This window comes from Camelus ferus, chromosome 20, assembly GCF_009834535.1.
Source record: "Camelus ferus isolate YT-003-E chromosome 20, BCGSAC_Cfer_1.0, whole genome shotgun sequence".
Lineage (NCBI taxonomy): Eukaryota > Metazoa > Chordata > Mammalia > Artiodactyla > Camelidae > Camelus > Camelus ferus.
This window is the reverse complement of record NC_045715.1, coordinates 3,602,077-3,629,682: the sequence shown is the minus strand read 5'-3', so window position 1 is coordinate 3,629,682 and position 27,606 is coordinate 3,602,077. Positions and strand designations below refer to the sequence as shown.

At 46.0% G+C, this 27,606-nt stretch overlaps 1 protein-coding gene across 11 annotated transcripts in view; it reads right to left on the bottom strand.

Moving 5' to 3' along the window:
• The window catches only part of FARS2 (phenylalanyl-tRNA synthetase 2, mitochondrial), a 310,909-nt gene that overhangs the window by 216,936 nt on the left and 66,367 nt on the right, over positions 1-27,606 (bottom strand). For 10 of the 11 annotated variants that reach the window (XR_004313369.1, XR_004313368.1, XM_032462447.1 and 7 more), the window contains 2 exons: positions 16,339-16,498; positions 9,910-10,041 (listed from right to left, as the gene is read on the bottom strand). Coding sequence is in view for 9 of the 11 variants with exons in the window: in XM_032462447.1 (XP_032318338.1) it covers positions 9,910-10,041; positions 16,339-16,498 (292 nt within the window). In the remaining 2 variants the exon portion in view is untranslated. The remainder of the gene's footprint in view (positions 1-9,909; positions 10,042-16,338; positions 16,499-27,606) is intronic. The other variant, XM_032462446.1, reaches the window with a different exon arrangement.

The window sequence follows — 27,606 nt, the reverse complement described above, 5'->3', positions numbered from 1 at the left end:
CAGAAAAGTCCTCACAAGGAGGACTTCTCAGATAAATCCCACCCCTGATCCCTGTCTGGCTCGGGAAACAAGCACCACGCCCGCCAAGCCCTGGGAGCCTCTTACAGCGGCTTCTCCAGGGAGGGAGGGAAGCAGATGCAGTCAGGCTCTGTTTAAATCATCCTTCTCACTAAGCTAGAAAGGGAGACGGTGAGGAACAGAAAGAAGTGAATTCTGTGCGATGCCACTGGAGGAGAGATGCTTTAGCACACTCGGGGGCCCGGGTCAGCTGAGAAAGACCGTGTAAGACGACCACAGCGTGCGTTCCACCAGCCGGCTACCGCGGACGGACACACCGCCCCAAGCCTCAGGGTCTGCAGCCCAGCCATGGTCTGCGGGCCGGGGGCCTGGCTGGTCCAGACTGGGCTGGGCTCTGGGCTGCAGGGTTGGTTCAGGTCCCCTCCACATGCTTCTTCCTGTTCTAGAACAAGCAGGCTGTGCGCGCTCATCCCCTAACAGAGGCAGAGGCAAAAGAGGGTACGACCAACTGCCAAGGACTCTGCAGCCTCTTTTCCTTCATCTGCTAATATCCCTTTAGCCAGAGCGGGCAGGTGGCCAAGCCAAAATTCAAATGGGCACAGAAGTACCCTCCTCCTCCCGCAGTGAAAAGGCAAAAAGTGCTTCAAAGTCAGGGCCATAGTGTGAGGACACAGGGTGAGCGGACGGCCTGGGAACAATGATGGGCTCTGATGAAGAAACGGTCACTTGCAGCAGCCCAAACGTGCCAAGCTTCCATTTCTCTCTAATCCACACCTTTTATTTGGAAGCTCACAAGCCACTCCAGGCTCACAAGGTCAAAAGCTAATGTTTGGGCTGTATTATTATTAATCATCATCATCATCATCATCATCATCACTGGGGTCACTGTTTCAGGAATGCGGAGACAACAGGAAAAAGGAAAACAGCTGAAATGGAAAATTAAGCCACATCGACAGGGCAAAGAAAATTTCTTCACTGTTTTACATATATTGCTTTATGTTTGCTAAATATCCAAGAGTTTAGATGATGAAAATAAGACACAGGACAGAATCTCTGCTTCCCAGAAGTCTCCTGTGTATAGAGATGATGCCACGAGACAGTACGTGACACTCACTACGACAGCTGCAAAGACATCAGAAATACATGCACATACAACAGCTTGAGTCAAGTTACCAAAACCTCAGCTCTTACTACAGTGACAGAAATACTGGAGGGGATGGCCTGGATTCTAAGCAGGATGAGAAAGAACTAAAAAATATACCAGGAAACGAATCAGATTCTGTGCAAACAGGGTAACTGGAGTCCCCAGGCAGGCTCTGAGCTCCCTCTTCGCGTCAAACAGGAGCACCCCAGACCATGCCTTCCCGGCACCAGGAGCTGTTGCAGAGGGCAAGACCAGACCTGACAGCGCACGGGGACGGAGAGGGGAGATGTCGGAAAGTCATTAAATGTTCCGAATGCCCCACGCTGAAAATATGGATGATACAGCAGTGACATCAGAGACTTAAACTGCTAGAATCGAGCCTGACAAGCAGAAGGTTATCTTCACAGAACTTGTCAACTTACACCCACTCACATTTCCTGACGAAGTGACTTTTTGGGAGAAGGATGTTATGTAAAGAAACCTAAAGCTACTCAAGTTAGAAATATATATATTCCATTCATGAAAAAGCAACTTAAAAAAAAAAAAAAAGAAGAAAAGCCACAAACCCAGAGAATACAATTTTAACAGATAAAAATGACAGATGAGAAGTTTTCAAATAAATGTTGAATTCCTACCAATCCATTATTAAAAGACAAACAAAAAACTGAGCCCCACCTCAAAATGAGCAAAAGAAAAGCCATATGTGTCAAATAAATATATAGAAATCTGACCAACCTCAACAGCAGGCTGCTAAAGGCAAAGGAGAGCTCAGTCAGGCACTCTTCTCAACTCACCAGACTGGCAGAATAAATTGAACAAAGACAGCACTGAAGAGCATGTGGAGCAACAAGAACTTGCACACAAAGACTCAGGCCGTGTAAACTGGCCCAGCCGCTTTGACCTGGTGACATCTAACAATCTGGTGACATCTAATAAAGCTGAAGATCCTCAGAAGTGCTGACTCAGCAATTCCACAGCTAAAGAAAACATATCGCAGAGAAACCCTCCCCCTCTACATACGAGATGCACAAAGATGTGCAGGAGTAGCATTTGTAGCAGTCAAAAAAAAATTGTAAACAGTCAAACGTCCGGGAAAGAATGGATGAACAAACTACGGCATCTTCACCCAGCAGAATTTAAGCAGTGAAAAATGAATGAACTAAAGCTCTACACATGACAACAGAGATGGACGTCACAGCACTGCATGGGAAGTCAGGAGAGGAGGGACAGTGTGATTCCATTTCTTAAAGCACAAAAAGTTTTACAATACACATAGCGGAACTAAATGAAAATCAAGGTAACAACACAAAATTCAGAGTAGTGATTGCTCACGGGAGGGAGGGGAAAAGGGAAGACGCTAACAGGAGGGACACACAGGGGACTTGCCCTGTATAATGTCCTAACTCCTAAGCTGGGTGGTGGATCCTGGAATAAAGGACTGAAAGAGAGACAGAGACAGAGACAGAGGTGGGCAGTTAAAGTATCAGAATAAAGAATTTCAATGAAGAAAAATTTTAAGAAAAAAAATTTTTAATTAGGGAGACTTAAGCATGTCTATGGCAAAGAGTAAAGACTGAAGAGAGGAGGAACAAAGTTGGAGGACTCACACATCCCAATTTCAAGCCTTAACTACGGAGCTACAGGATTTAAAAGACTGTGGACATGAGGACAGGAACACAGAACAATGCAACAGAATCAAGAGTCCAGAAATAAACCCAAACATTGATGGTCAACCAATTTTCGACGTGGGTGCCAAGATCTTTCAATGGGGGAGGAATAGCTTCTTCAACAAATGGTCCTAGAACAATGGGATGTCCACATGCAGAAGAATGAAGCTGGAACCCTACCTCACACTATACACAAAAATTACCACAAAATGGATCAATGACCTTAGTATAAAACCTCAAAACTCTCAGAAGAAAACATAGGGGTAAGTCTTCTTGACCTTGGATTTGGCAATAGAGTCTTAGATATGACACCAAAAGCAGGTGCAAGAGAAGAAAAAGAACAGATATAGTAGACTTCATCATAATTAAAAAATGTTGTGCATCAAAGAACATTATCAAGGAAATGAAAAGAAAATCAACACAACTGGAAAAAATGTTTACAAATCATACATCTGAGGAGGGTCTAGTATCCAGAATATACAAAGACCTCTTACAGTATGACAACAAAAAGACAAACAATCCAACTTTTTAAATGGACAAAGGGCTTGAACAGACACTTTTCCAAAGATGATATACAAGTGACTAACAAAAAACATACTCGGTAGGGATGAAAATTAAGGAATTCTCCGGGGAAAAAAAAAAACAAGAAAAAATTAAGAACCAAATACAAATTTTGATACTAAAAAAAAAAGTCCAAAATAAAAAATATATTTGACACCCAAAGTAGCAGGGTGAATAAGATAGAGGAAAGAAGCAGGGAGCATGGAGATGGATCAAAAGAAATTATCCAGCATGAAAAACAGAGAGAAGGGACAGAAAAAGTGAGCAGGGCTTTGGGGTCTTCTGGGATAAAATCAAAAGCTGTAACATGGATGTAATTTGAGTTTCAGAAGTGGAGGAGGAAGTGGCTGAGACAGAAAAGTTACCTGAAGAAATAATGACCACAAACTTCCCCAAATTGGTGAAAGACATCAATTTATAGTCAAGCTCAGTGAACCTAAAAACAGATAAATTAAAAAAAAAAAACAACACACCAAAATCAGACACATCAAAATCACACTGCTGAAGACCAAAGATAAAGAAAGAAATCTTGAAAGTAGCTGGAGAAAGAGAACACTATTACATACAGGTGAACAATGACTGACATAGTTCTACAGAAACCACAGAGGCAGAAGACAATAAATTGTTGAGAAAAAAATCTATCAATCCAGAATTATGTACTCACTAAAACTATCCTTCATGATAAAGTGCAAATAGACGTCCTTAGATAAAGGAACACTACAAAACTCATCACCAGCAGACACGTTCTGCCAGAAATGATAGCAGAAGTCTTCCACATTGAAGGGGAAAAGTACCAGAAGGGATCTTGGATCCTCAGGAACGAAAGAGCAAGAGAAATGATAAACGGCCAGTTAAATACAAAAGAAGACTCTTTTCCTCTTAAGTCCTTTAGAATGCATACGACCATTTAAAGCAAAAAAGTTAACACTGAATGATGCTGTTTTCAATGTATGTAGACATAATACATATAATTACAAGAACATAAAGGTAACTGAGAAGGGGGGTAAGCAAGGCTAGAATAGGTACTTCAGTGTAAATAAAACAGACTTTGAGAAAAAGAGAATTACCAGAGATAAGGCTGGATATTTCACAATAAAGAGGAAATTCATGCAGAAGACATAACAGCTATAAAAGTGCCTGCATCTATGATGCATGTATGTATAATATATATAATGTAAAATCTATAATAGTATAGCTTCAAAAATCACAAAGAAAATTTAATAGAACAAAAAAAGCGAAATAGACAAGTCCACATTCATAGTCTAAAATTTTAACACTCTCTTCTGAGAAACTGACAGAACACTAAGACCAAGAAAATCAGTAGACACAGAAAACCAGCTGAACACTATTCAGTTACATTGACCTATTTCGCATTTATAGAACACTCTGCTCCCAGGTTTCTTCTCCAGAGAAATGGAAACATGTGCACACAAAGACTTTCATACAAATATTCATAGCAGCCTTATTTAGAATAGTCAAAACCTGGGAACAATCTAAATGTCCATCAATAAGTGAACAGATAAACAAACTGGGGCATACCTACACAATGAGACAAACCTCAGCATAAAAAGGATAAATTGATACATTCAACTTTGGTTGACACACACAACAAATCTCAAAACCACTACGCCAAGGAAGGGAAGGAAGCAAAGTATAAAGAATATAGACTGTATGATTCCACTTATATGAAATTCTAGAGAATCCAAACTAAGCTATCATGATAGAGTAGATCAGTGGTTGCCTGGAAAGTGGGAGGGGGGGAGACATTATTAAAAGAGCACATGGAAACATTGGTTTGTGATGAAAATGTTTATCTTGATTATAATGACAGTTTTGTGGGTATATTCACCTGTCAAAAATGAATCACACTGTACACTTTAAATACATACAACTCACTTACTTTAATTATACCCACCCCCCAAAATTGGGGAAAATATTCAGCCTATCCTAAGGATAGAGTTTTTGAAGCATGGACTGAGTACAGGTCATTCACAAGAATTATCCAGAGTATTTGTTTAAAATATACATCTCGGTCCCCATTCCACACCTACAGAATCTGATGCCCTATGAGCTGCATTTTAAATAAGCTCTCCAGAAAATTACTAGGCACACATCTGAGAACCACTGTTTAAGACCCAGTTCAAATGCCACGAGGATCCTCTCTGATGCCTCCACTGGGCTCAACGATGGACCGAGTTGCCTCTTCCCGTATCCCAAGGCTGCATCTCACGAATGGCACCAGAGCTACCATGCTCTTATAGTCTTGTCTTCCATACGACACTCCAAGTTTTACAGGGAGAAGTCAGATCTTATCATTCTGTCTTCCTCTGTCTAGCACCATGCCTTATGCAGAAATGATGCTAAGTATATGCATGGCATGTCCACCTGATAACACGGCACTGGTACAGTCTTGGTCCATCTTAGATCAATCACACTGAATGATGTAAGTGCGGGCAGAGGCTGCAGAGACTGGCTACCAAAGAGAGGAAGAGACTGGAAACAAATTTACACTTAGACAAGAGAAGCAGCATAAGGTACGCCAGCTGGGCATCCAAGCAAAGATAAAGTGCATAACCCCTTGCAAACAGGAACCTAACTTATTCTGCGATGCACACTGCAGATACCCATACCACCCATATTCCATCCCGGGTGTAACCAGGACAAGGGCTTGGCACGATCCTCTCCAATCCCTGCCTCCTTCCCGTTCTGCCCACCATACCTCTGTTAGAAACACTCGCCACATGGCACGGCAATCATTTATTTTTAGCCTTGTGTGTGCTGTGCTATTTTCAAAGGCAAGGACAATGCTTATTCGTTTCTCTATAGGCTTAGAAGGAACTGAAGAAATATTTGGCAAACGAATGAACAACAACAAAAATGATTATTTAAAACTAGAAACTGCTCATGTACATATCTATAAAGTTTTCCCTAAAGAGGCAAGTTTTTAATTTTAATGACGAGGTAAAGGAAGCCGGTTCCATTTTCAAAGTTATTTTCCACTGTGGAGTCTTTCTGCTCCCTGGCCTCTGAACAATCTTCTAAATTTCACAGGGGCTCAATAAATGGTACATTCCTTCCTGGCACGACGACACCCACAGTCACCCCAGGGAGAGACGTGCACACTCTGCGGACAACCTGGGAAGAACTGGGCAGCCTGAGTCAGCCCAGTGGGAAATAAGTGTGTCGCGTTCAGAGACACGACTCAGTGCTGCTCTCAGAACACCTCCTCAAGGAAAAGCCAATCCAATCGTCATGACGACAGTCACCATCCACATCACAATTACTAAATGCAAGGCGTCTGAAAGCCCTGGTGAAGGCACTACAACTGAAGGAAGAAGAAATACAGCAAAATTCTAGAAGCTGTCCAAGAGCCTCACCCTGAACTGTGCACAGACGCACACATACGCCTTAGTCAACTTAAACGTGTGAAAAAGCATTTCCACGGCCTGTGCAAATTAGCAGTCTCATCTCATGCTTTCAGTTGAGTGCACTCTGTCAATGAGATGACACTTACGGGGGCAGAGCCCTTCTGCAGGGAACAAATACCACCACCACAAATAAATTCTGTTTGCTGTTGTTGCGTTTGGTGCCAGTTCTTCGTTCTTTGTTAGGCAGAAAAACTTATTTGTCAGGAATTTCTAGCCATTTTAAAATTGCATTTTAAAATCATGCAATTTACTATAATTACTAGCAGGACATAGTTGTTGACTTATTGGAAAGATGTGGGCGAAGTCGCACTGCCAGCCATTGGATCCTGACCACCTTCCTGAGGCTGTGTCACACGGGGATAATAGCAGCGTCACCCAGAGCCCTGTCATCAGGGCTCAACAAGAAAAGCATCCAGAACACTCAGTGAGATGCTGACACACAGTCAGGGCTCAGCTAGCGTCACTCATGCTCTATCAGCCTCTCCAGCCGCCAGCAATTTCAGCATTTCCCTGCACTTCTGCAAGAACCATAAAGATGGAGGCTCTACAACCACCAGTTTTACCATTTCTTGGAAGCTCTATTTAAAAAGGCAGAGGAAGGGAGGGGAGAAAACGAGGGAGGAAAGACAGCAAGAATGGCAAACTGACCCGGAGGGACCGAGCGCACACAGCCAGCCTTCCTCCATGCCGCGGGACCTCGGAAAACAGAAACTGAGCTGTACTTGCAAATCGTGTCTGTGTTTAGTGACTGCCAGGCACACAGTTTAAGAATTTTAACTACAGATGTCAAAACGCACTCGAGCCTGAGAACACGAAGCAAAACTCTGTCATAATAACTTCAAGTTCAAACAGCAAAGCCCACACAGATTTTCTCTTATAAAACCATCTCTTCTTTCTTTTCTTTGGTCTCTCTCTCTTGCAAGGTATTTAATTTAAATTTTCTAGGTACCATTTCCCAACAAACGAAAGCACGTCCTACCACCACGGTGAATCTCCCAGAAATATTTGCATCTTAGACGTCTTCTTTTTTTTCCTTCTTTTTCTTTTTCCCACTTTGCCATTTCCTCCAAGAATACCTGACATGGCTGATCCAACAGTGGAACAGCAGTCTCATTAACGTGCAATAATGACTCGGAAACCTGTTTCAGATAACTACATTCAGCCAATTACTGTGCGAACAAACCTCATAAAAACCCGTCAAGGACACTGGAAATGTACAAGGAAGCACAATTCCGAGCAACAATTGACACGTAACTGATCCTCCCCCATCTGCTTTCTGAGTCTAGCCCCTCACACCACAGCTCCTGGGAGGAAGGCTTGGATTCCTTCAAATCTTTTGTCTAAAAAACAAAAACCACAGACATAGCTGGAGTTAGCGCCCATCCAAGAAGACATGAAATCTCACATAATTGCTCCCAGGATTTTGTGTTTCCTATTAAGAGCATATACATCTCTTAGGCTGATTTTCCTGTTTCTTACGACTCTTAATTTTCCTTCCTCCTCTAAAATCAATCCAGAACCATAGGTACTAAGATGACGAACATCAAAGAAGTAATGCAGTTCCCAGTGGTTAGAAACGGTTTCTGTGACACGCAGGGCACCCTCTGTTTAAGTCTCTCCGATTAAGTCTCTCTGTTAATAAATGGTTCTAACCATTTGAAAAAAAAATTTTTTTTAATAACATTAGAGATTAATTTTTACTGAATGTTTATTAAGTGTCAGACCTTGTGCTTATTGATAAGCGCGCTCCATGCGTCAAAGACACCTCAGCTAATCCTCGTGAAGAAATTCTGAGGGAGGCGCAGCTGTGCTCATCTCCGCCACGGGAGGACCGCGCCGCGCGGGCGTTAGACAGCCGGCCTGAAGACACAGCCGTCATCCCGCAGGACACCCGGCGCTCCGGGCGCTCGGCCCGGGCCTCCCGGCTTCGACTCACAGGCCCAGGGCTTGCTCGGCAGAGCAGAGAGGAATCTGTGCGCCGACTGCGTCCAGCCCCGCGGACGGACGGAGGCCCCCGAAGAGGAAGAAGGGAGGCCAGGCCTCCGCCCGCCCAGCCCGGGCAGTACGGACTCCCGCATCGCACAGCCGCCGCGGCTCGGGTCTCACCACTCCCTCCTTCTCCGACCCCGTGACCTCACCCGTGGTCCATCCACATCTCTTAGTCCCCAAGAGCAACAGCTCTTCTCCACTGTGCCGGACGAGGCCAGAGCCAGCGCCCTCCTAGGCCCAGAGCACGACCTTCTACAAGAGGCGGGGCGGGGGGAGCGGGGAAGGGGGGCGGCGCGAGCACAACCCCATCAGTTGCCCTGCGCTTACTGCTGCCGCAGCGAGCCCCTGCTCAAACACCGCATCGCAACCGGCCTCCCATGGAGGATGTAAACTGTGAACAAGTATGTTTAAAATTAAATTCAGAGAGACTTTTGTTAAAAAAAAAAACCTCACAGCTCTGAAATCAAGTTTAGAAATAATCATTTTAATTAAGCCACGGTCCTGCAAAGAAGAGCTGGAAAGATCTTCCTTAAGTACCTATCAGTACCGGTAGATTCAATCAGGGACCCCATTTTCTGACTCATCCCAGTCCCGCGGCACTGCCAACACTGAGCACGGCAAACACCCAAACACCACAGGCCTAAGCATTTCTCAATTGTGTTTTTGGCGTATTTATGAATTTTTCTGCTGAATCAGGGGCACTGTTCCAAACACACTAAGAACAGAAAAGGATTACACGCTGGCTTCGTTCTTAAAGAGTTTGGAAGACAAACTGCTCTCCTGGGACAGGCATCAAACACCTGTGGACAGTTACAAAGCCACAGATCGACAGGTACCAAATCACCAAGTACAAACCCAACCCTAGTGCTGACAAGGAAGCCCTCCAAAACCAAGAAGCCTTTGCAAGATGAGATGGGAGAGACTGTGTTCTCCCAGAGCAAGGAGCCAGGGAAAAGTCTGCAGGGCAATGCAAGGAGAGAGAGCCTGTGAGGGACTTCCAGGGGTATGTAAATGTGTATGCAAATTAGTATGCAAATAACATCAACTGGGAAGAGAGTGCTCTTTCAGGGAGCCTGCAAATAAATGCTGGATTCTTTTCTACCTGAATTTACCAGTTGTTGCTCCATCACCCCACAGCCAAGAACTTCTAGCCATTCTCCGCGGAAGTTGATCTCCATCTCGAAGGAAGGATGAGTGAAAGGAAAGTAGCAGTCCACCCATCTAATGTCCAGTCCTGCAGATGCGCCAGAGAAAAACAACACAGAGAGTCAGAGGCAGTCTTCCCTTCCCCGTGATCAAATCTGCCCTTTGGCTAATGACACCAATTACTATATTCTGAGTCAAATAAATAGCAAACAAATTAATTTGCAACACTTTAGAGGGAGGCAATAAATCTTAAAACGTGTGAAAAACTGGGCACGTCTTTTCCAATAAGAAAAACACTTCGTGCAGTTCCAGGACCCTCTGAAACCAAATCAATCACCTGTCAAATCCCTGCAACCACCTGGCAGAGGAAAAAATTAGGTCAAGATCATGGGCAAGCAGGTAATTCTGCCAGTTTCTGTAAGTGAAAGTGACATCTTTTTAGAGTTAAAGAACTATTTTTACTATATTGTCCTTCAAACTTACATTTCAACATTATGACTAATTTAAGATCAACTTACTAACTTTCACTTCCATAAACAGATATATTAATTTTTATTAAGTTTTTAAGAGCTAGTAAAAAGTTAAATAAAATAAGATCAGCTAAATTTAAGCAATACATTTAAGAAGTCAAAACATTTTTCCTGCAGATAAATGATCGGTATACTTACAACCAAGACAAACAAAAAAAGGACACGGTAAACAGGATGTACTTGTCAGTGAGCAATCATAAACATGGCACTTGTGAACAATGATGTTGTTACTTAACAAACGAAAAGACTAACAAATTCAAAACAACTAAAGCCTGCAAAGAGCAGAGGTCACTAAAAGAAGCGAAGCGAGATTAGAAGGTCACCCAGTAGCCAGATGCCCACTGTGAGGAGCACCCAAAGAGTGGGCACTGGGCAAGCCATCCACGGTCCCTCCCCACCTTCCTTCCACTTGTGTAACTATCTTTCTCTTCTGTCAGGGAACACTCCTGACTCCCTTTCTCCATGGTAACATGCCCCTGTGGGTTTAAAATATCATTTTCTCACCCATGTCTATCTGCATTTTACATCTTGTTGTGGGAGGGTATAGCTCAGAGGTAGAGTGTGTGCTTAGCACGCACAAGGTCCTGGGTTCAGTCCCCGGTACCTCTGTTATAAACAAACAAACCAACCTAATTACTTCCCCACAGCCAAAAAAAAGAAAAAAAAAAAACTTGTGGAAATCAGAATGTGAAATGAATAAAAACAACAACAAATATTGCTTCCATTTATTGAGCATTTACTATGCCTCTGTCAGCCCACTTCACAGATAGGGAAAAAAATCTCTTAGGTCAAATCAGACAACGCTAGACAGCCCAAAAGAGCGGATTTAAAGATTATTACAGTATCGTGCCTAAACACTTTTTAAATCTGATTCAATTTTAGGACCAAAGGAGAACTAACCACTCTAAACTCAATTCTCAATCTCTTTCACTTCATTTATATTAATAGGGATTTGTGGGCAGAGGAATACATCAAAAGAAATGGAAGACACGAGATCCTCATTACCCAGTGACCTCACTCCCGACCAGAATGACAGTCACGCTACAGAGCCCTGCAAGGTAAGGGCCACACGCAGGTCCCTGTGGAGGTGGGGTTGACAAGTTATTTGGGGAGAATCAACACCTGTGGAAGGAAGAGGTTGGGCCAGAGGGAGGTCAACCAACTGCAATTAGACCCAAAAAACCTTAACTCACTGGAGCTCTGGAGCTCACACAGCCCATCAGGACTGTCCCACGGAGGGTGGGGGAGAGTGGGGCAGGGTGAGGGGCAGTCGGGGGTGAGCCGTGGGCCGAAATGCTGGACCTTGATATTCCTGTCACCACCAGTCCTGGGATGTGGGCAGCCCTAGGAAGGGCATGTCCTTGGCCAAGGAGGCTGCCCACAGCGGAGGCCGTCCCAAGGGAGCTGATGGCTGCAGCCACCTGCACTCCCGACAGCCCGGTCCCGGGAGGGACGCTCGGAGCGCATCTCAGTGACACCCACGAGACTGTTCTGCTTGTAAACAGAAGAGAAGGGACACGACTTGCCCACAGCACCATATCTGGACAGCAGGAGAAAATCAAAATCTGTTTCTCCTTCAGACTTGTTCTCCTGAACTGTGCAACGAAGCCAACGCTTTCTAAACAGAAATCCCAACGTTCACCAAGGAGATGGTACTAAAGACAGCTGTAAACCCCGAAGGACAGAAAGTAAAACTAAAATGCAAGAAATCCGAAGCCCCACCTGAGTTGCCCTGAAAGAAATGATCTGCCAAATACGGCCCCAAAATTGAAGGGAAACCAATCAAGAAATGATAAAAAAATGACAGTGAAATTCCACAAGCACAAAAACTCTCTAAATGTGATTTTATTTCTTTCCAATTCTAAACTGATAACCTCTCTTCTAACAGCCTTAGGGTGCTAGTGCAATTGAAATGTTAGCAGGAAATAATAAACTGCTTTGGAGAGGGGAAGAGGAAAAAAACCAGACAACCCTGAAACTAAAGCAGCTGTAATAACAACAAATTGCCACGAGGAAACAGTGTGTTCTAATTTTTAATTTTGCTTTTCAAGAACAAAGGAATACAACACTAATCATTTAAAAGAGCAAAAAGCTCAGACCATAAAAACAAACATAAAAAGAGTTGCGGAATAATTCTGAGGCAGCTCCTATTCATTAGCTAATTAAAGAAAGCCTGAATTTGAAGTTTCTAAGTGAGCTTTGGTACCTAACATGTAAATGAGGTGGAGGGTACAGTTCAGTGGCCGAGCACCTGCTTAGCATGCGCGAGGCCCTGGGTTCAATCCCAGGTACCTCTGCTAAATAAGTAAATAAATAAACCTAATTATCTCCCCACCAAAAAAATTAAAAAATAAATAAGGTGCAAGTAACTATGATGCAGCGGGCAGGGCTCTGCCCTGAGCTGGCGACAGGGAGAGTCGAGGGGGCCCACCTAGTGAGAGACCCCTTTTACCACCACAGCTTTTGTGGGCCTCACAGCCCCTGAAATATTATTAAAATGACTTCTCTCCTTTTGGAAGCGCTAACCTGGGCTTGGAAGTCAAACCGACAGGGCTGAAACCAGGCCTCAAATGCTCCCTGCGTGTGATGGTCACATGGTTCCTTCAACTAAAAATGAAGATTCTAATAACCGTATCTCGCAGACGCAGGTCAGAACAGGAACAGCGAATCCTGACAGCCTGCTCAGAGCAGCCTCTGACACCGTTACTTCCTCTCACTATCACTATCACTGCAGTGGCTACTGTCACTCTAAGGGACATCCAGATTGCTGGTACCCAGACAGGCTGACTGAGACATCTTTCAGCAACTAGCACCTCCCCTCCCCCAGTCAAATGCAACAATTAAGTGACCCTCTGAAACGCCCAACGTAGGAGCAGGGCCCTGCCCCTTAGAGTGAGGAAGAAACAGCCGAGTCTGAGGGCGCGGTGAAGACTCAGCGTGGGCACGGGGACAGCACTCAGCTCGTTTCCTACAACACAGCCCCTCACCCTTGATGTTCCCAAAAGGGGCCTGGTTGGGGCACCTCCCGACCCTGCCTGCACCTCCCCTGAGAAGCATCTTAGCAGATGAAACAAACGTGCAAACGCCCCTCCCAGCGACAGCTTCCTTAGCAGTACGTGCAGCTCAGGCGCACATGGCTGGGCAAGACTGCGTGGCTAAGGCGTCTTTGAAGATTCGGGGGACATTTGGCTACTGTGTGAATGGGGTGAAAAACGATCTCACCGCTGGAAGGAAAGAAAAAATACAAGGCTTTTTTCACATACAAGACTTCAGTGCATAGGAACAAGACGTGTTCTCCGAGCAGTAAACCATCTGATGATAAAATGTGCAGCAAGACATAACTAAGAAGGGCTCTAAAGCAACCTCCTTCACGTTTCGACAATGGGAAAATGCAGAAAGCCTGAATCTCTCTGTGAAGAGGAACACTGTCTCCCTCAGATACAGAACCCCTCTACCCTCACCTGCCTCGAAAATGGCCTGAACAGCACCGTCCATCTCCCCGTGCCCGTGTTAACCGGATTATCACCACTAAAAAGATCCCAATTCCTTTCTTTTATCACGAAAGTAAAGAGAGGCTGGCTATAATAGGATTTTCCCATCAGCCATCTCCATCTGAAACCTGTTTCACGATTACATTATACCATTTTAATATGAAATATTCCAAACCAAGAGACAGAAATAGGAAACAGCCAACATCCATGCGCCCACTATTCAGTTTTATCAAATCACAACATTTTGTCATATTTAACTTCCTATCTTCCTTGGTTTAGTAGATCACTACGAACACTTGAAAGCCTGGTTCGTACCTCCTCCCTAACACCATTCTCTGCCTCCTAGAAAAAGATACTGGCATGAGGTTGAGGTGCTCTTTCTAAAACTGTATGTATATAAAGAACATATGTAATCATTCAGCGGTTTCTTAAATATTACATGAACTGTGCGTTTGACAGCACAGCAGTCAAGATCATCTAACAAACCTCACTGAAACGGGGAAGCTGAGGCTCAAAGACTGGAATGAGAATCCTTTCGAACACACGTTTGAGTTCGCACCTAAGCAGGCGAAATCTAGAGGGGTGAGAAGGCGGAGGCGAATGAGGGATAAGTGAGGACAGGACTGAGACTCGACGTCAGGCCAACACCGTGTACTACATCCTGTTTTTCTTTGTCAACACTTAACAAATGTTAGCTTTTTACATTTCTTCACGCATGAAGAGTGACAAAGGATGGCTCAGACGGTTTCTGTTTGCTTTCCCTGATTAATAATGAGGGCGAGCATCTTTTCACGCATTCTTGAGTCAGGCCAGCTACATCATCCGTCCCCTCCGTGTGCACCCATCTCTCTCGCAGGTGGGTTTCTGCTTGTTTACTTGCGGGAGCTCTTTACACATCAGTGCTTATGACATAGCACTGCTCTCCTGTCAGAAGGGCTGAAATTAAGACGGCTGGCCACGCTACACGTGGGAGAAGATGAGGAGCACGTGGAATTTTCATACACCGCTGGACGGAATGTACAATGGGACAAACACTTCAGGAAACAGTTCCGCTATTTCTTAGCAAGCTAAAATTCACCTGCCATACAATTTAGCCAATGCATTCCTAGGCATTGACCAAAGAGAAATGAAAGCGTACGTCCGTATGATGACTTGTCCACGAATATGCACAGAAGTTTTACCTGTAACATCAAGGAACTGGAGACAACCCAAATGGCGATCTCTGGATGGATGGACAGACAAACTATGACCTGGATGCTGCTAAAAAGGAATGAATTACTGATATACACTGCAACGTGGATGGACCTTAGAAAAATTATATTAAGTGAAGTAAGCTGGGGAAAAAAAAAGAGCACACATTATAGGATCTCATTTATATACATCTAGAAGGCAAAGTAAACAACAGTGACAGAAAGCAGGTCACTGGGGCCTGAGGTGAGCAGGCGCAGGGAGGAGCAAGGAGAGCTTACAAGGCACGGGGGGAGCTTTGTGGGGTGATGGACAAGTTTATTAGCTTGACGCCGCTAGTGGTTTCACGCGTGTGCTCTGTGTCAAAACTTCCAAATTTGTGTAAACGTGTTGCTTACTGCATGTCAATTCAGTAGACTGTACACTTCAAATATGTAGTTTGATGTCAATTATACCTCAATAAAGTGGTTCTTTCAAAAAAAAAAACTCACAAGAATAAGAGAATAAAAGATAACCCTAACCACCCAGGGCTTCTGTCTTCCAAGCATTTTTAAAATCTAGGCCACAATTAAGGAAAACCTCTTTACTTTCTTTTTACATCTTTCTAAAAACAAAGCAGTGTCTTAAGCAAGTTAGAAATAGTTGGAGGGGGACATTACAGACAAAAAAACTTCTTGGAGCAATAATGGAGGACAAGTGACTAACGTGAGAACCCAGGTCTTCAAATGATTGCTTTTCCTCCAGGAGATGGGCTGCTAAGATTTTGCTGTTGGCAGTAGTAATCAGCGTGTTAATATGTAAAACCTTACACCAGGCCCCCTCCCACGGTGACAAATCTTGCCCCATGGACCTGTCTGACCTAATGATAATACAGTAACACTCCCACTCTGACCAGCCTGCACACTTTCTTCCCATTGATGATACTGACCTCAGTCCATTATCATTCTTATCAAAGGTTGTAATCATTTTTCCTTCTCTAGCTAATTCCATTTTCATAGCCTCCATCTCTTCAAATCGAATGAACCAGGAAATCCCTAAGTTCTACTGCACTGAGGACCGAAACCATGAAGCCACAACTTAGACCAAAAATCTAGACACAAGTAGGCTTAATGACTTTAGGAAGGTGGTAACTGTTGAATACGGAAGCCCCGGAAGACAAAGGCATTCAGTACCTACCATCTCCAAAAAGACGGGTCATGAGCCCAGTAAGTGTCTGCTTAAGATCAAACTCAACAAGCTTCGTGGCCTCCATGGTGTGCGTCTCTTGTTTATGGGCAGAGCGAGAACTTTGTTCAAAGAGCTGCAGGCTTTCTCCATCCTTCACGCCAGCAAATAACTGTAAACCAAGAAGAATGAGATAAATAAATTAAAATAGTATCCTGACCAGTCTATATCAAAAAACATAATACGGAAATAAAACTCAGTGAATCTTACAGTCAGCAAACCTACTGAAATTAAGACGCATTTGGTACCTACTTTGAACAAAGCACTATGCTACAAGCAGTGGGGAACCTTCAGGAAATTAAAAGACACCATTCTCATCTTTGCTGTCCCTCTGTTTTCCTTTGGCACTAATCTACCTGCAGTCACTTCCTCACAAGAGACATTATCCTCCATGCTAGCGGAAATATCAGTGAATCAGGTTTCCAGTTCCTTGCAGTGTGACCCTAGACTAGGGAAGGAGGGACAGTCTAGGAACAAAGTCCTCCTAGGCCTCGGCCGCCCTGGAATTCCAAAGGCCAGACAAGGCCGAAACGTGTCCCTGTACTTATTATCCAATAAACCCCAAAAAGTGATGTGGGAGCTAAGCCTTGGGAAACAGTGTGTAAAGGGGGAATAATGACAATAAATTAACAGACTTTATGATCGTTAAATAAAACAGTACATGAAAAGCATGGAGTACCTGGCTCATCGTGGTGGCAAAATACATTTTCCTCATTGTTGTCACAACTGTCATTACTAATCACAGGTGTTGTAAGTCAGAGGCTGCTGTGGGTTTTTTGGGGAGGAAGGGGTAGGTTTACTGATTGATTGATTGATTGATTGACTGACTGATTGGAGGTGCTGGGGATTGAACCCACGACCCCACGCATGCTAAGCAGGCGCTCTACCCCTGAGCTGCACCTTCCCCCCAGAGGCTGTTGTTACAGTGTCCCCATCTAGAACAACAAAGCAGGTCCTTATGTGTCAGGAGACCAACTCAGGATGGAGAGCTGACCAAATCAATCTACCATTCTTTCCACCCAAAGTCCCATGAAATCAAACATTAAAAAAAAAAAGTTTTAATAAAAGACTGAATCAATTGCTGTTTCAAAGTAATACTGGGCTGGATAATTGGAACCAAATCTCCTGATAAATCTACTAAAAAGTACAAAAATTCTAAAAAGCACTGAAGAAGTAACACAATAGAGAGGATTTACCAAACAAAACTCTGTGGGGAAGCACGCAGCCAGAAAAAAAGCACAGCACAAAGCCAGGGAGAAACACGAGACTGTCTGCCCAGCCGAGGTTTTAAGTGGACATGGAACACCGGTCGTGACAGCTTATCATGCAAGTCAGGCCAAAGTGGAAGCTCACGTGTCCGAACAGGTTGGGACTAAAGGGTGATGAGGGTACTCGGGGGAAGAACAAACAAAGAAGTGCCCAGTTCTTGTACAGACTCCCAGCCAGGTGTCACCTCACCTGGCAACAGAGAGAACGTTAGGCCGTGGAACGCACTAGGGCAACCCCAGAGTGCTGGCTCCTCGAAGTGCCCAGCAAAATCGAGCACAAATCGGTTCAGAAAAAGGCTCTACTATCCAAGTCTCAAATTATTCCTGTAAGAACTAAAGATAGGGCAACTGCCATGTCTGTGTCCTTCAATATTTCCTCTAAAAATAACTTAGAACAAGAAAAAGAGAAAATGTAACTACTAAATGCCATGCCCTCAGCAGGAAACAAAGAGCGCCTCAACTTCAAAGTAACTGTATGTGGAAAAGAAGGAGGGAAGGAAGGAAGGAAAGCCAGCTGCCACAGAGACCGAGAGAGACGGAGGGAGAGGGGTAGAAAGCTACTGCGCCCCCACCCTTTGAGGTAAACAAGGACAAGCTGAGAAAAACTGAGGTGAAGAGGGGAGAGGGGAATCAGTGAGAAACTAGGCTGACCTCAAATCACCACCAGAGGAATGTAAATTGGTGCAGCCACTATGGAGAACAATATGGAGGTTCCTTAAAAAACTAAAAATAGAATTACCATGTGATCCAGCAACCTCACTCCTGGGCATATATCCAGAGAAAGCTAATTTGAAAAGACACACGCACCCCAATGTTCATAGCAGCACTATATACAATAGCCAAGACATATTAACAACCTAAATGTCCATGAACAGATAAATGGGTAAAGAAGTTGTGGTATATACATACAATGGAATACTATTCAGTCATAAAAAGAATAAAATAATGCCATTTGCAGCAACATGGATGGACCTAGATATTGTCATACTAAGTGAAGTAAGCCAGAAAGAGAAAGACAAATACTATATGATATCACTCATATGTGGAATCTAAAATAAAGATACAAATAAAGTTGTTTACAAAATAGAAATAGACACACAGTCATAGAAAACAAACTTATGTTTACCAAAGAGCAGAAGGGGGGAGGGGTAAATTAGGGGGTGGGGATTAGCAGATATAAACTACAAATAAAACAGATAAACAAGGACCTACTGTATACCACAGGGAACTATGTTCAATACTTTGTAATAAACTATAATGGAAAAGAATCTTAAAAAGAATATATATACATGTATAATTAAATCATCTTGCTGTACACTGCAGCATTGTTTGTAACTGCGAAGTATTGGACACAAAGAAATGTCTGTACAAAAGAGAGAACCTGAATAAACCACGGTCCACCCCCTACAACAGAGTACTTAGGGACGTAATAAAGAATGCGGAGTATCTCTCGGAAATGATATGTAATGATTCCCAAGATATACTGCTATGTGAAAAAAGTGGCATATATTATATACTACTTTTAAAAACCTTAATCCAGTACTTTTCATGTCAGAAATAAGGGGAAATAATAAAATATACACAGATCTGCTCATTTGTAGAAAACAAAAATAAACAAATATCACAGCAATGATGAATCAGAAATGAAGATTAACTGCCTACCAGAAAGTGGGTGGTAACAGACTCAGAATGAAACCCGGGCACATCTCTTAGTCTGCTGACTGTCCCTGAGGGGAAGGCAGTGAAACTCGCAGCTGCCTCCACCCCCCAGATACTGATGGAATGTCAATCTCCATCTCCCTCCCAGACACACAGACCCACCCCACTGGACGTGTCTCCTAGCAGAGCCGCCACGTAAACCTGCCCTGAAGTCCACTGGCTCTCCTGACCCCACCCCAACACGCTTCTCCTCCCGTGAGCCCGAACTCTGGGAGCAGCACCAAGAAGGCAAGCCACCTCTCACCTGCTTCCCCCGCCCTCCCTTCCCCACCTGCCGCCATCAAATCCAGCCAATCCCCTCCCTGACGCCCCTCCAGCCCCGCCTCGCAGACCTGTCATCGCTGCCATTTCTTCCGCTTGGTCTACATCGGTCCTCAGACGACCGACCCTGCCCTCCACGGCGCCATCCCCCGGGCTACCCTGCAGATTCCTCTTAAATGCCAACCCTACGGCACCCTCTTCTGCTTAAAAATTACAAAGGCTCCTCATTCTTTTGGAACTAGAGCTCCAACACCAAGAATTTACAGAGAAGGAAGAGTTCACGTCTCTCTCTGACATCACTTCCGGTCACCCCGCCGAGCTCCGGCCGCTCCAGGACACACGCCCCGCGGCGCCGTCCACCCTTGACTTCACACCTTCAAGTCCGCACCTCCCACCGCCTGGAACCCAGCACCCCATCTCTGCCTGCAGAACTTCAAATTCCTCTTGAAGAGCCTCTGGCCAGCCTCCCATCGTTACCCCTGGGATAAAGATCTCCTCCTTCTGGGCCTCGGCCTCTTCCCTTCACGCTGCCGACTGTGTTGTGCAGACGTTCCAGTCTCTCTGCCTTTCTCACTCGGCCGTGCACCAGAGGAGCGGCACTGAGTCAGGGTGTTACTCTACAACAAGCCCGCTTAGGATGAGGTTCCTAACAACGTCTGGCATCCACTCTCTGCCCAGTTCAGCTCAGCCAAAGCCAGTCACTGCGCCGATCACCTCTGAGCCCCGGGGACACGCCATTCGCCTCGAGGGTGACAGACACAGCCTGAAACTCTGACGGATGCAGCCTATTCTACTTGGCAGGCCCACCACTTATTAATTCTTGGTTCACAGGCAGAGAAATAAGTAAGAATCACTTCTAAAAATAAGCAAGTTCACATATCTTCGCACAGGAACTCCCAAGACTTCTGCTGCCCTGGATGCAGCAAGAAAATTCAATTACGTTATTCAAATCCAACCAGAGCATTTCAGCAAATACTAAGTATTCAAATCACTTTGGAAGAAGGATTGGGATGTCTTAGTGAGATGAACAGACAGACATATTAAAGGGATAGCCAACTCATCCAAGTGGATTTCAGCTGCTAATTTCCACGGGTTTTCATTTCTTTAAACAACTGGGCCCTCAGTGAGATCTTCTCCTGCTTCTTATTTGGGAGGACTCATGTTTGAAAGGGCCCAGCTAAACGCAGCTCTGTCCTGGGGTCTCTGTGGGAAGTCTGATCTGTTGTAGCTAATTGAGACTGAATCAGTTCTGTGGCTGCCTGGATTTCTGGGAACGCGCCACACGCCAATTAATCAAGTTACAGAGATTAGCACAGAGGAGGGTGCACTGAATCTGTGCACTGCGGAGGGCACACGGGATTGTCTCTGGCTGCCTGTCGCATTTCCTCTCCTTGCCGTGAGACCTGTGCCAGGGCAGTAATGGGAACAGATCTGCAACCGTCAACTTCTGTGACGAAAGATGTGGCGAAAGAAACATCCTGGTGGCTGAAAAGCTCCTTCTGCCAGGCAGCTGAACAAAGCACTGGCTGTCGAGGGTGCTACACCCGACATGAAGCTCAAGTTCCAAGTGGACACGTTCCAGGGGTTTCCAGCTGAGCCTTTTCGGGAAGCCCCCACGCCAGACCTTGACCTGCAGACTCAAAACAGGTTCTCCACTGGCCCAACCCAGTCGGTCAAAATCTCAAGCCTCCAGGAGCGACAACTCAGGTTGAATATATCATAGAGGCTGTTCAGGTCCTTGAGAATGCATGCTCCCAAGGAGCCAGGGTCAGGAAGATGCTGGGGGCAGGAAGTGAGCACCCAAACCTCCACGCAGCGGACCCCCTAGCCCGCGGGGGTCAGCAGCGTCGTGAGGGCCAGCGGTGACCTCTGCCTCCTGGGTACTCGGGAAATCCAGCTGGTTATTTGGCTTTAATTAACTCCGACACATCATGAAAAGTATATTCTTCAGTACTTTCCTTCTCTTACAGTTCTCCAAAGGGTACCAGTGGGAGAAGGATGGAGATTAACATTCCGCCAAGCTCTGGCCTACACAGAGGAAACATCAGAAACTTCAAAGCAAGAAAGTGTCAGGAAGCTGCACACAAACAACCTGAACGATTAGACACCTGCACGTGTGGAGGCAAAAACCAACAGGGCAACAACAAAAAGACCCCGTCCTGGCACGAACTGGAGAGAATTTCGCCCACTCAGCTGTCGACAAGAAAATCGTGGTGTCTGGTCCTCCTCCTCCTAGACCACGATGACAGACGAGAGAGAGAGTGCGTTTTCCTCCTCAGAGGGCCAGTCGGCTCATTTGTGATGTCAGTGGGTGAAAAGCAGCAGGACCCAGCAAGACTCTGGCTACACTGTCGCCTACCCTCAAGGGAGATGACAGAAGACATATGACTAACCAGCCACAGAAAAGACAGCAGTGGCTTAAAAAAAAGAAAAACAAAAAGAAGTAGATCAGACCTAAAAAAGTAGGACCCATGAGATAAGCGATTCACGTGGATGATACGCAGGTGGATGTACGCTTACCCAGCACGGAAAGGCCAGACATCTATTTCAAGGTAAACGGTGGGGGCCGGGGGTGCTGACACTTGCCGATCGCCTCCCACTCATCAGACACCCTGCCGGGTTCCCCGGCCACACTCAGGAGTGGTCCTTGTTTATAAACTGGGAGTTCGAGATTTGCAGATACTGACTGGTATACATAAAACAGATAAACAAGTTTACACCATATAACACAGGGAAATATACTCAATATCTTGTAGTAGCTCATGGTGGAAAACAGAAAAATGAACGTGTATATTCACGTATGACTGAAGCATTGTGCTGTACACCAGAAACTGACACAACACTGTAAACTGACTATATCTCAATAAAAAAAAAAAGAAAGAAAAAATAGTTATCCTTGTTTTAATTAAGGAAACTGAGGCTCAGGGAGGTTAAAGGACCCATCTACGGCCATCAGAGAGTGAGCTGCAGAGCCAGGATCTGACTCCCCAACGCTGGTGTCATTTCCAGAATGACAGACACTGCTAAGAGGAACATTTTCCACACATGATGCCACGACCCACAGATGGACTCCAAGAGCCAAGAAGCCAGAAGTTCAAGTCCTTCATTCAGTCCTGATGGGCAAAGAGTGCACAATTCCATACTTTCCAACTGTCATGTATAAATAAAGGTGATTTACTAGAAACTGGCTAAGTGTTTCTAGAATGTGGCATCCACAGAGCAAAACTGAGGTGTCCTCAGAAATGACGGGGACGCTGCGTGTTCCACTACAGAGTCAGGCTGCCCAGGACTGCGATGGTTAATTCTGTGTATCCGCTTAACTGGGCCATGGGGTCCCCAGATACTTGATTAAACTTTATTTCTGGATGTGTCTCTGAGAGTGTTTCTAAATGAGATTAACATTTGAGATTTGCAAATGTTAGCCACTATGTATAAAAATAGATTTTAAAAAAGCAGATTTCTTCTGTATAACACAGGGAACTATATTCAATATCTTATAATAACCTTTAATGAAAAAGAATATGAAAGCGAATATATGTATGCATATGCCTGACTGGGATATTGTGCTGCACACCAGCAATTGACACATTGTAACTGACCGTACTTCAATTAAAAAAAAATCTGAATCAGTGGACTGAGCGGACTGCCCTCCCCCATGTGGGTGGGCTTCACCCGTCTGCTGAAGACCACAAGAGAAGAAAGACTAAGAAAGAATTCTTTCCCTCTGCCTGACTATCTCCTGAGCTGGGACACTTGTCTTCTGCTGTCAGACCCGGCTTCAGGGTAAAACCACCACCAGCTCCCCGTGGCCGAGACTTCCCAGTCTCCACAAGCAGGGGAGCCATCTCCTTACAATAAATCTCTTTATATAAATCATCTCCTCTCCCCTGCCCACACACACAGCCCCCTGGAAGTTCTGCTTCTCTACAGAATCCTGGCTAATATAAATGGGCAACACTAAAAAGGCCCCACAGGCCTGGAACACGTTTGAAAAGTTGGAATCACCACAGTTCACAGGAAGGAAACTATCGCTGCCCCTTGCATGGTGCCGTGGGGTGGTTGTAGGTTTGATGCTGGTAGAGCCCTCAGCCGTCAATGGTTCTTAGCTGTACCATTGTGGATCTATTGTGGGCTATTTGTTAAACACTTAGAACGTGTTCAGGCCTGACGGACTCAACATCTAACAACTGGGTGTTAATATTATACGTAAAACCCTGTAATTCAAATAAGAACCATTCATTCCACTACTGCCAAAGCAGACGGATCCGTACTCCGCGTGGTCCCACCGCCAAATTCTCTGCAGCCTGACACACGATTGCTGTCAGAGTACTTTGCGCACTGAAAAGATGAGTGGCGGGGCAGCTCAGCTGAGGGGTCTGTCACCTCATCTGAGGGTAGTGAGAAATATCACCCTGGAGGTGGCGCCCAAATCCCCTTTGAAAATCGGTCTCTCACTCAAGGTCCTTATGCTGAGAAAGTTCTTCTTTCCATTCATCTGACGTAAATCCTTCCCTGCTTTGACCCTCAGTCATAAACCTTAAACGATACATACAACAAATTATCTGAATCCCAACACATACCAGGCCTCCAAGAGTCACCTCTTGGTCGGACGTGTGGTAAGATCTGTTTCCCACAAGACCCAGCCCCTTGGCTCTGTGCCTGCGTCTGACCTCCAGGTAGCTCTCTGCTTTCCAAGCTTTCTAAACACAGATCAACCACTGCCACTTTTGGATCGGGAATGACCACTACGTAGGAACGTTCCCTGCCCCAGGAGAGAGGCCCTTCAGACTTACACAGAGATTGTTCCCTTGGCTTCCCCAGATACGAACAACTCACCCTCCTGTTCCAGACAGCCTCTGACTCTTAACTCCTGACCTCAACCCAACAGCTCAAATCACCTAGCAAGCGCAATCCCAGCTTGGCAACAGGATCCAAGACACGACACAGAAACAGCAGAAGTGGGAAGAGGGAACCGACACAGGATAAGAGCAGGGTTTTCCAATGTACTCCAGACTGAGGCTGGGGATGAGCCACGTGACGCCTGAACTTGCTCCCTGACGCTGACTGGTGAGCTCACCATCTAGTCCAGGTGCCCATCATACCCCTTAAACTACATGCAAAGAGAGAGAGAGAGCGTGTGTGTGTGTTCGTTCGTGTCTAAATCTCTCATCCGATTCTCAAATGGTAAAAGGTTAGAAATCACTGCTATGATGAAATGCTGTGATGTCATACACATTACATACAGTCCGTATACAGCTAAAACAGGCCCTGTGTTTAGAGGATGTGTCTAGATTAAGAAAAGCCTGTTTTATCTTTCAAATTCACTCATACTAACAAGCTGACAACTTCACCGAGACCTACCCCAGACAAGGCTGGAGGATGACATCAGACAACAGAGTCCGGAGCAAAGCCCCAGAAGGAGGCCATTTAAAGTACCTGCCGAAGGGCACGCTGTTGGCTAAAGAGCTGGGGTAACCGTTTACATCTACGCGCAGCCTCGGGAATCTGAACGGACAGCTCACTGGGCTGTGTCACAGGCCGCTGGCCCGGCCGAGGCTGGCTGGTAGAGGCTGGCACCACCACGCCACCTGCACTGAGCAGGCCGAAGACGTGCAATCACACCCCCTCCACACAAGAGCTTCCAGGAGCGAGCCCCAGGCCGGGAGACGTGGGCCCTAGCAAGGTGTGACGTCCACCGTGAAGGAGCGGAACGTCGCCATGAAAACTCTTCTGCTGCTTCCAGACCGCACTGGAGCTGGCACAAGAAATGCCATTACTGTAATCATGCGGATTCAGGAAAACCTAACAAGGCCCTCTTGGCCTCCAGGAGCAAAGGGAGAACGTACATGGTGACGACGTCCTCGAGATCCAGGAAGAACGAGACGTGAGACGCAGAAGACACTCGCCTGTTTTCCTCTCGGTGCTGTGCTGGTTCGGGGCCTTTACCCTCCCGATCCCTGTACTAAGAACCAATAACTAGATGGCTTCTCTATCACAGAAATTAGATCAGAAACACTGAATTAGAATCAAGAGTAAATGCTTGTGCCTCCTTAAACGTGGCTTTCCCTGGCCATTCACTCACTGGGTGAGTAACAGCCCAGCTCCCTGAAGCCTTCCAGGTATCAGGAAAGGGAGCAAGCTGGCTGTGCCAGCATCAGTCCATCCCCTCTTGGCCACAAATCCACCCTTCACTGATGGCTCCGTGAAAATGGAGTTGAGCCCTCTGAGTACCTGTCCTCTGCCAGCTGGCCTGGTGTTAAGCTCAGGCAGCAGGGCTGGCTGGAGAGATGCTGCATGCAGGACCCGTGCGCCCTGCCCCCTGCGCCACCACCCCCTGAGGCAGCTTCCCAGCACAGCACTTCCTGCAAGAGCCTCCCCCCGGACAGCTTCTCCTGCACCTCGGAAAGCAGATTTCCAGCAAATTCTAGAACGTGGCTCTCCAGCAGTTCCACCACCTCGAAACCACCAGCCACCTCAGTGCCACTCCACGAGCCACCCCTGGGGGCAGAGGGCTCTCTCGGGGGCTCAGCTTCGGTTTGGGGGCGGCAGCTGCTCCTGAATCTTCATTCTGTGCTCTCTCAAGCTCTCTTCTCACTCGCCACCCCGTCATCGCCCAATCATTACGTACAAGTGTTATTCTTAATAAATCTGTAGGTGAAGCTCTCCCCGATGGAGTCACGGGCGGCTTCTGCTTTGCAATCCAGCCCTGACCGACGCGCCGGCTCCTGGGAGGGCCGGAGCACGAGATGCGGCCCTGAGAGCAGCTGCCCGGCCAGAGGAGCCACAGAGGAACCGCTGCGCGGTTGGTGCCGGGAGCTGCCACCTCTCACCAGGTGGACGTGGGCAGAACCAGGGAGGCACCGAGTGCACGTTCCCCACCTCTACTCTGTGCAGGATCCAGGGTGGAGACGGGACGAGGCACAGGGAAGCCAGAGCGGCGCCCTGCAGGAACTGACTCACCAACTGGAGAACGAGGTGCCCAAACCCGCAGCTGGAGGCGGTGGGCGCCGACGGCTCCACGAGGTCACAGGCAATACGTGGGTCAGTGATGGGGCCTGAAGCTGAGGCCATTCATTTCTACCTTGTCAGAGGCAAGAACTAACTATCTGCAAAAGCCCTGAGCCACAAAAAACAGAGACTGGACTCTCTTGAAATGGGTCTCCAAAGCGCTCCCCATTCCCCCGTAGCGGGCTGGACCTCCAACCCAGTGGATCGTGGGTCCCGGCTGTGACCTGATGCCTTTTGCCTCCCTGTCAGGAGACAAACCTAAGTGCACATTTGAGTAGAGAAAAAGAATTTTAAAAGAGAAAGGCCATTTCAGCTGAAGTGTGTTTTTGACAGGGGGCATTCTCCCTAAAAGCTTCTGAAGAAGAGATTAGGGAGACATGATGACTGTAACCTATCAAGGCTAAACAAAGACGCCTTCAATAAAGCCGCTGCGCGTGAGGCTATTAAGGAAACCCAAAAACCACACGGTGGAGAATAAAACCTGTCATTCACTGAAAGACGGGAAAGCGATTTGGGGCAGAAAGCAAGAAGAAAGAGACCACCCTGGGCGCACAGCGAGAGCACCATGGGGGCGCGGAGGGGAAGCAGCCGCGAACGGCGGGGTTCTAACAAACCATCTGCAAAGTGGGAGAGAGTACCAAAGGGAGAGAAACGAAATTTTCTAACGATAAATGAGAGTGGCTTTCTAACACAGCTGAACCACAATGGATGCCAAAGGGGTCATTTGAAATGAAGGATGTCCACTCCACCAGGACCGAGTCTTTACAGGCAAGTGCACAGCCTACAGCGGAGCCCCAACCCACAGGAGAAAACGGGGAGCAACGTGATTACTTTCAAAGAGGAGCAGGATGGGAGATGAACTTGACACAGACATCGTGATGACGCAGTATTTTAGTAACTGCTGTGGTCAAGATTGTATCAAAAGCTTACCCCTCCGTACACCTTCACCCATCTCATCTACCAA